The sequence below is a fragment of the Neodiprion pinetum genome, chromosome 2 (genome assembly GCF_021155775.2).
Source record: "Neodiprion pinetum isolate iyNeoPine1 chromosome 2, iyNeoPine1.2, whole genome shotgun sequence".
Lineage (NCBI taxonomy): Eukaryota > Metazoa > Arthropoda > Insecta > Hymenoptera > Diprionidae > Neodiprion > Neodiprion pinetum.
Genome location: NC_060233.1, coordinates 20687457 through 20697012, shown reverse-complemented (window position 1 = coordinate 20697012; position 9556 = coordinate 20687457). Strand labels below are relative to the sequence as shown.

Sequence of the window (9556 nt, the reverse complement as noted above, 5' to 3'; positions counted from 1 at the left end):
AATGAAATATAACAGTTTATATCCTCTCGTAGGAACATGCCGGGGATTATTTAGATGAATACAAAATTTATCATGCAGCGTAGCCCGCCTTATGCGCTTGGCTTTCTTATCGGCAGCAGTGCTCAAATTACGCGATTATGCACTTCATATGCACTGTCGCCGAGCCCGGCGAGAGGCCGTGTGAGCAGTCTCAATACTGCTTCCAGGCGTAACGCACGTCTAATTTAATATAATATAACGTTAACACTTCCTTTTACCATTTTTTTGTTATCAATCATCATTCAATTCTCTGTTTGAATAAACATATAAATACCTATATAATCGTTGCGCAATATTTGCATGACAAATTTGGCGATCCTGCCAGGATCCGGTTTAAACCAACGAACGCGGCGCGCGTATCAAACGGCCGGATCATAGTGACGAATTTTGGAAGTGAGTGCGTAAGCCCAATAAATTCACGCGCGAACCTTCGGCTACGCGTTTATAAGTAATTATTACGAATTGTACCTAGCAAGGGATAGAGTGAAAGGCCGCCTTGCGTAGACAATCAAGGACTGCGTGTAGACCGCTTGATAACCAGGGACTGAGTGTAGACCGCCTGATTCTACACTGGACAATTCCTATAGTGAACTTGTGTATTTATTGGAAAGGAAGCAAGTATAAAATTCTGCACTCCTTAGATACAATAAACTTCGCGTTTAAACCATCTAAGTGAAGTGAAGTGAGAATAAGGACATCGAGACTCGAACCGCTCTTATATTCTTGCCCCCGGTGCCTGTCAGAGACTCCAGGACATCGAAGCCTCGTACCGACGGCTACCACGATCTTCGAGTGTGATGCTTCACACCTCAATTTGGCTACTCCTAGCGTAAGTACAAGCATTTTGTTACTTACTCGAGTCACCATAAACTTATCGAAGGACAAATCGTGATCGAAACTAAGAATTTGATGGTCAAACTTGAATCATTCAAATAAATAAAGTCAAAGCTTGACTCAAGGTAAATTTAAAAAAAAAAAAAAAAAAAAAAAAAAAAATAAATTCACAATGGACGTGAACGAAAACAATGACCGGAGATCGGCAGTACCTCCCACTATTGTTGAGACTGCAGAAGATGGACAATCCGTCACTTCTGAATCCCGGTTTGAAGAGAGATTTTGGGATTTGACGAACCAAATGACTCAGCTTGTGAATAGGCTACAAGAAGCCACCGAACGTAATGATTTAACTGCAATGGGCAGATACCGTCTTGGTCTAGAGCAATTAAACGGAGAGAGGTTAACTGCGCGTCAACTTGCTCGCCGCGAAGATTTGCCTATAGAAGAGGTTACCCGTTTTATTCAATTGAGAAATCAAGAACGCCGTGAACACGACTTCATTCGTCGCAATAATGTAGAAATAAATCGAAACTCTGAAACAGTTCCGCGTCCCGAAGACACGCTTGAAAGCGTCACCAACCAAATGTTTCAGGAAATGCAACAACCGAATAACCAATTAACCGAAGAAAACCGTCAAGAGGAAGCTCTTACAAATAGTAATACCAATCGAGAAGCAATCAATAACTATTATGGCTTAACAACTAGCGATGATCCGAATGTTTCTAATATTTTGAGACCGCCCGGAAACCATACCGGAGCGATACCGCGAATTCAACTAGATACCGCGCGTCTCGTTGAATCAGAGGTGGAAGGTCCTTCTCAGATAGCTCCCTCAATCGTAACAAACCCACCACGTTACTCGGCATTATACGGGCTCGCTCAAAACCGATTGCTGCCACCGACACCGCGCATCAATGAGGTGGGCTCCCCAGCCAATTCAGACTCGGACCATCAAGGTATAAATGCGATGGCAGTACCGATCCTTCACCAAAATCGCTCATTAGAAAACGACCGATTCTCCACCGCGCGAGCCAATGTAAACCATGATATCTTGTCGGATACGGATTCGACACTGCAACGCGTTCTCGAGGAAAGCCGACGTTTATCACGGATGCCGAACGTACGCCTTACACCAAGGCCTAGTCCACAGTGGCCTAATGGTCCGACGGATTACGAAATCCCACGAGGTACTGGTAGCAATACCCGTAACAACGTCCCGCGTCGTCGTCTAGAACAGCAAGAAGAGGATGAACTTCGAAGAGCCTTGGAAATGTCTGCTACTTTACCACATCGTCGTCCGGACACTGTGACGTTCAGTATGTCCCAGTTGCTGAGTGATCCCGAAGCTTTACGCCAACAGCAAGAGATAATGAGAAACATTGAGGAACTTGCGCGAAGAAACCAAACAAGAATTCAACTACCGGCAACTGCGCCACCCCGAGACGTGTTTCCCCCTCGGAATCCAAGAGACCCAGGCCCGTATGCACGAACGGAAGCTTACTTGAATGATGTCAGCCTACGCCCCGATGCTGCCGGAAGATACCCCGGAGAACCAATTCGCCCAGCGGACGAGCCCTATGCGATCCAAGATTTCCTACCCGCGTTTCAAGCCATCAAGATGATTGATTGCAGACTGGAAGGAAAAGCAGGCGAAGACGTACACGCTTGGATCATGCAAGTAAAAGCCGCCGATATGGTAGTTATGCCAACCCAACGTTTCCCGTTTTTGAGCATGGTAATCAGCTTGAAGACAGGAGGAGCTCTTCAGAAGACCATCAACCAGAGGAGACCTCGTACAATCCCAACTTTACTCGAAGTCATAAGATCAGCCGTTATTGTCGAGAAAAGTGCCACCACATTGGAAATGGAGCTTGGCAGAACAGGCCAAAAGGGCGACACTGTGGACGCCTACAATCTCAAATTCAATCAGATCTACCAAGACCTCGTAGCTGCCTTCTCGAATCAACAACTACGAGCGAACATCGATCCTAATCTTCAAGACCTCGAAAATAGAGTGTGCCAGTACTATCTATATGGACTTAATCCGAGGATATTCCATCAAGTCAAAAACCGTCAGTACTTCAAGTTACTAGAAGCCCAGAAGGCCGCGAAAGAAGCCGAAGGCGAGGAATTGAATTTCCGAATGCATCAACAACAGCTGATGAACAGTAACGACACAGCCTCGAAACCCACGTTTTGGAACAAGTCCCAAATTTACGGGCCAGGCAGCGCATCAGATACGCGAAGATTCCAGGTACAACAAAGAACCTCGACGAACTCGCCAAGGTCAACTCCTCGACCACCAGCGTCTGTCCACCACCACGATGAAGCGGAACAAGATGAAGATAAAGAACTCCAGAGATGTGAATGCCACACCTGTAACACACATCGGACCGCCCATGAACAACAAGCAGTATGTCATAATTGCGGAACCAGAGGACACTACAGCCGGAACTGCTACGCTCCGCGCCGACCACAGAACGACCAACGCCCTAATACTAACGGCAATAAGCGAGACGCAAATTTTCAAAACGCCAGCCTCAAAGACAAACCGCCCAACGACCAAGTCAATTGCACGTCAGAGGAACTCCAGTCAGAGGAAGAGGAAATAAAGGGACAGGAGGACGAACTAGAGGACGAGTGCCAACAGGAGCCCGTGTATGTTCAGTTTCACAGGGGTTACTACAGTGTGCTGTAATAAAATTTGGAGAAACAAAGCAAGGAGTAGCCCTTATGGTCGATACAGGTGCATCAATAAACCTCATAAAACGGAAGGTTATTTATCCATCGGATAAACAAATTTGTCCAATTATCAAACGCAAAATTTCCTTTAAGACTGGCAAAGCGCTAAATTCCGCGAATGAAATTGCTGTACTAACTCACATGGGGCTAAAGGACGAATTCGTCATTATACCAGACGATTATCTGCCTGACGAAGAAGATGGAATCATGGGAAACCCGTTTATGAGGAGGCGAGATTTCCAGTTGAATGCCTCGACGCTCACCCTGAAGAATAAGATACACCACCTTAGTAGCGACCGAAAAATTCGATTTAAACCAAATTCGGTGAACAAAATTGCCATCGATACCGACGAAAAGAATCTCGATCTCATGTTACGCATGGTCTATAAAGACGGAATGCCTATGGAAAATATCCCGGTGCAGATTGTACACACGAACAATCATGGTACGGCTTATGGAATCATCACCACCGCTGAAGACGAAGATATCGAGCTCGGACTGGAGAACGTCCAAGTCCACCGAGTAAAGAGTATGTCAACCCCGGGTGTATGGCAACAACCACGTGATGAAAGAGAGCAGGCGCTCCAACATACTGTCGACTTGAAACACCTACCGGATGAGTACCAGAAAGAAATTTGGAGTATTCTTCAGGATTTCAGCGATATCTTTGCCTTACAGGAGGAAGACATGGTCAATGGAACTTCAATGGCTGAACATCGCATCGAGTTGTCAGATCCTCGACGCATTGTAAATGTGAAAAGTTTCCGTGCTCCACAGCTGCACCAGCAGGTTGTAAAAGAGGGAGTAGAGAAAATGTTGAAACAAGGAATAATAACGGAATCCGAGTCGCCATACAACTCGCCAGTTTGGGTTGTACCCAAAAAACCGGGCCCCGACGGAAAGCCCAAGTATAGAATTGTGATCGATTTCAGGAAGATTAATGAACTTACCGTTCAGGATTCTTATCCGATACCAATAATCGAGGATTTACTCGATCACATGGGAAGGGCCAAGTTCTTTACTACTGTCGACATGGCCGCAGGATTCCACCAGATCAACATGGCTACTGACTCCAAGAAATACACTGCCTTCTCAACCCCCGACGGGCATTTCGAATACCAACGAATGCCTTTCGGATTACAGAACGCTCCTGCGACCTTCCAACGCATGATGAACGATGCGCTGAGAGGATTGAATCAGAAGATCTGTTGCGTCTACATTGATGACGTAATAATTTTTGGTGAAACGGAGGAAGAACACCATCGAAATGTAAGAACCGTATTTCAGCGTTTAAGACAATGTAACTTGAAACTCCAGCCAGAGAAGTGCGCCTTCATGAAAACTGAAGTGAGATACCTCGGATATGTCATCACTGACGAAGGAAGCAAACCAGATCCGGAAAAGACCAGAGCGATACAACAATTACCCGTTCCAGTCAACGTTAAGACGATTCGATCCTTCCTTGGTTTGACGGGGTATTACCGAAAGTTCATACAAAACTATTCAATGTTAGCGAAACCATTAACAAGGTTAACAAGAAAGGACATCCCATGGGATTGGTCAGCAGCCTGCCAAGAAGCCTTCGAAACCCTGAAAGAAAAGTTGGTCACACCACCGATACTTGTGAGATCAGACCCAGCTAAACAATACGTCGTAACCACCGACGCGTCAAACGATGGAATTGGAGCGGTACTATCTCAAGACGGCCACCCCATATATTTCTTATCTCGAACCCTGAATGATGCGGAAAGGAATTACAGTACGACGGAGAAGGAGATGCTTGCTGTTGTATGGGCCGTCAAGAGACTAAGAGTATATTTGCTCAATACACCGGATAAACCCTTCATCATCCGCACCGATCATCGTGCACTCGTATGGCTGAAAAATTGCGTAGACCCCAGTCAACGCCTGCTGCGTTGGAGACTAAGATTGGAGGAATACTCATTCCTGATAGAACATGTTTCGGGAAAAAGTAACGTAGTAGCGGATGAGTTATCTAGAGTCTTTCGCACAAAGGAAGAGATCTTCGGAAAACTCACCGAATTGGAAAAGGGACTATACGAAATCACACCCATTGACAGGAATCCCAAGTGGGTCCACCATATTGCCGCACGCCACATTGACATCGAGAGATTGTCACTCACAACAGGCAGGACAGAATCTTACATCAAACTCGTTCCCAACCGAAATCGAAAAGGGGAGGACGGCAAATGGGTGAAGATTACCCTAGAAGAAAAGGATGCCTCTGACAACACCCTGATTATACCAAAGAATCAGACTGATAGACGTGAGAAACTCAGAAACTACATTCATCCGAAAAGGTACGAAAAGATATACTTCTGGATTGACCCTAAGAAAACCACCAAAGAAGAAACCAATTCGATCATTGAAGATCTCAAGAGGATACGTCAGGACTCAGGTGCAGACATATCATTTTGCTTGACAGGAAAGGATGTGCCTAACAAACAGCAACAGAAAGAAATCATGGCCAGCGCTCACAACGACATCAATGGACACTTCGGCCTAGCAAAAACAATTGACCGAGTAAAAGAAACGGCCGTATGGTCACGTATGGAGAATGATATCAATTCCTTTATCCAGGCATGCCCCACGTGTCAGATGTATAAAAAGGAAAGGATACAAATGAAATCACCCGCTATTCTTTTCGAAACCTTTGCTGAAAAACCTAACGATCAAATTTCAATAGATATCGTCGGACCTCTGGTCGAATCTTGGAATAAACACCGATATATCCTCACGATGCAGGATTCAATAACTAAATTCATTAAATGTGCCCCACTTACGAATAAAACCGCGACAGAAGTTATCAAGGCTCTATCAGAGTACTGGATAGGTAACTTCGGGTGCCCCAAAGTAATCTTGACGGACATGGGAAAGGAGTTTTGTAACGAGCTGACCGATTCCTTTCTCGAACACTATAATATCAAACATATCACCACAACTGCATACCACCCGCAGTCGAATGGCTCTATAGAACGAATGCATGGTGTCTTGAAAGACTATATTCGAACTGCCTGCAAAGAGAGAATACACACTTGGGACAAGGTTTTAATAGAAATGGCACGTGCCTATAACACTTCCGTTCATCAATCAACAGGTGAAACGCCTCACAACCTCATGTTCTGTCACGAAGCCAACAATCCTGACGGTTTCCGCGAAAACCGATTGGAAACCGTGATTAGTAAGAAAATGTTGTGGATACGAAAATGGGAGGAACGGTTCGAGAAAGCTCTGGTCTGGCTTACCAAATCCAGAGAGAAAAACCAAAAACAAGTGGACCAAGGAACACGACGACAAACTCCTTTATATCAAGTGGGAGATAAAGTAATGATCAAGAACCATACGCGACAGAACGCCTTGGAAAGGATTTGGAATGGACCATTCGTCGTCGTCGAGATCAACGAACAAAAAGGAAATATCACTTACAAGAAAACCGCGGATGATTCCACAGCGTCTTATTGGAAGACCCATCTGAATAATACCAAACCGTACTACGAATACGACACCGGACCAAGGGAAAACGATCCAATCCCTAGAATTAAACTCAAACGGGTTCAGGGTAACGATTGGATCTCCACGGAATAGAGTCTAAGTTTCTTTTGTTATAGGTGTAGCAGTCTGTCCCTAGCCTACTTCGATGTCTCAGTTATCAATGGGACTTTACTCCAGGAGGAAGTGGGCAAAGTATACATGTACCAGGAAAGATGGAAGATATTCCAATCCATTGACGCAAGTGGGTTCACCAAACCATTACTCGACATTCACGACAAACTCGGAGGCCTCCAGACGATACGGGATACCTATCTGGACCATTGGAACCCTGGTCAGCGATCCCTCGCCCAGTCCGCCCTGGACGCTTTAGATTTAGAATTTGCCCGTGCCTCGTCACACAAGAATATTTTGGAAGTCATTTTAGACTTGGGTGCGCCTATTCTTCAAATGACGCGCCGCCCCTCTAAATTAAGGGAATCTCAATCCCACGGAACCAAAACAAGTACTCCGAAAGCGCTCGCGTCGAGCGATGTTACTTACGAAGCCTCGCGCGAAGCTGAGGCGGTATTTGGAAAACACGTCCTTCTGACGGGTCTGGCAAATGAAATGTATCCCCTAAGGAAATCTTATCTCACGCCAAACATCAGACCGAAAAGAGGAATGTTTAACTTTTTAGGAACAATCCAAAAATCAATCTATGGAACTGCTGACGCGGATGATTTGGAAATAATTAATGGGAATCTAGCCTCACTAAAAAATGTAACGGACACTCTAAATCTTGTGGTAACCAAGTCCTTGCACATCAATCAAGTCCAAATTAATATCTTGAATACAAATCAGCTCAAACTTAAACACTCTTTGGAAACTGTATGGGGACAATTAGAATCATTAAAAATAAAAGGTAACGAAACGCTTGCTTATCAGGAATACATGGAAGCTATAACTCTAAGTTTATTTGAAATTAAGGAACTGCAAAGACTGATCGACCTGGTAATGACTGCCGTACAATTAGGAAGGCATGGTATCATCGATAACACCCTTTTTACTCCAAAGGAGCTTATGACAGCTCTTCAAGCTTTCGACGCCAATGACAAAAAGACACTAATACCTATTAAAGAGGAAAATTACGAGAAGTTTATTAAAATAAGTGATTTAACTATAACCACAGATAAAGGCAAACTTATCTATATACTCACAGTGCCTTACTTAGAAAAGGAACCTTGGGTAATAATTCAGAATACCCCGGTACCCGTAAGAATAAATCACACTTATGTAACGCTTAACCCAACATATGCTTTGAAATTAGTACGTAAGAATTTTATAAGAGAAGTCACATTTTCTCAACTGAAACAGATAACCGATTATTTCATTGGTGATTACCGCGATGTGGGACATCGCAACGATACTATTGAACTTTGTGAGAAAATAACTGATCCCATACCACGAGGATGCACTCTGAGTCGTTTTCTCGTCACAGATATTGCTTACATAAGAACGCAGGGATCGCAAATAATCTTACCTTCGAAGCCAATTGAGGTAACCATAACATGCGCTTCAATGCAGACTTTTATTATTCAAATCACCAAGCCATCCCTGATAACCACGAATCAGAGCTGCGAACTTCAAACTTTGAAAACGCGAGTCAAATTAATCGTAGAACATATGACTTCTCAATTAACAGAAATACATGCAGATACCATTTCCCCGCTAAACAAATTTGTAACAGGCCGGGAAATTGTATTGCATCACGTGATTAACTTGGATACCCTCAAGGATCAAGGACAAGCCATTTTAGACCTTGAGAGTGTCCTCGCGAATAACGAAGCGACCCTTCGGGTCAACAATACATGGGCTAACTTCAAAGGTATAGGGATCCCATCAATAGCTGCCGTTTCTGGAACGATATCCGTCTTGTCTATTCTACTCTTGCTGTGGAAATTTAATATACCAACCTATATCTCGGCGTTCGCCGGATATTGTTGCCAAAGGAATCCCTCTGCTTTGGAAGTAGTAGAACGAAGGAAATTAAAACGCAGGATTGAGACACAGGCTAAAAGTAACGAAAGAATCCTACGAGAAATCAGAAGCCGCAGAGACGCGCCTTTGTCTTCGTCGGGGGATGTGATGGAGCTGGAACATTTCTAATGAAATATAACAGTTTATATCCTCTCGTAGGAACATGCCGGGGATTATTTAGATGAATACAAAATTTATCATGCAGCGTAGCCCGCCTTATGCGCTTGGCTTTCTTATCGGCAGCAGTGCTCAAATTACGCGATTATGCACTTCATATGCACTGTCGCCGAGCCCGGCGAGAGGCCGTGTGAGCAGTCTCAATACTGCTTCCAGGCGTAACGCACGTCTAATTTAATATAATATAACGTTAACACTTCCTTTTACCATTTTTTTGTTATCAATCATCATT

General features: G+C 44.3%; 1 protein-coding gene across 1 annotated transcript; it reads left to right on the top strand.

Annotated features, from left to right (window-relative positions):
* Nucleotides 1–380: 380 nt before the first annotated feature.
* On the top strand, nt 381–9276 carry LOC124212237 (uncharacterized). The gene is made up of 2 exons (XM_046612116.2): nt 381–868; nt 7248–9276. Exons 1-2 carry the CDS (start codon nt 837–839, stop codon nt 9274–9276), a joined length of 2061 nt encoding a protein of 686 aa, XP_046468072.1. The 5' UTR covers nt 381–836.
* The last annotated feature ends 280 nt before the right edge of the window (nt 9277–9556 follow it).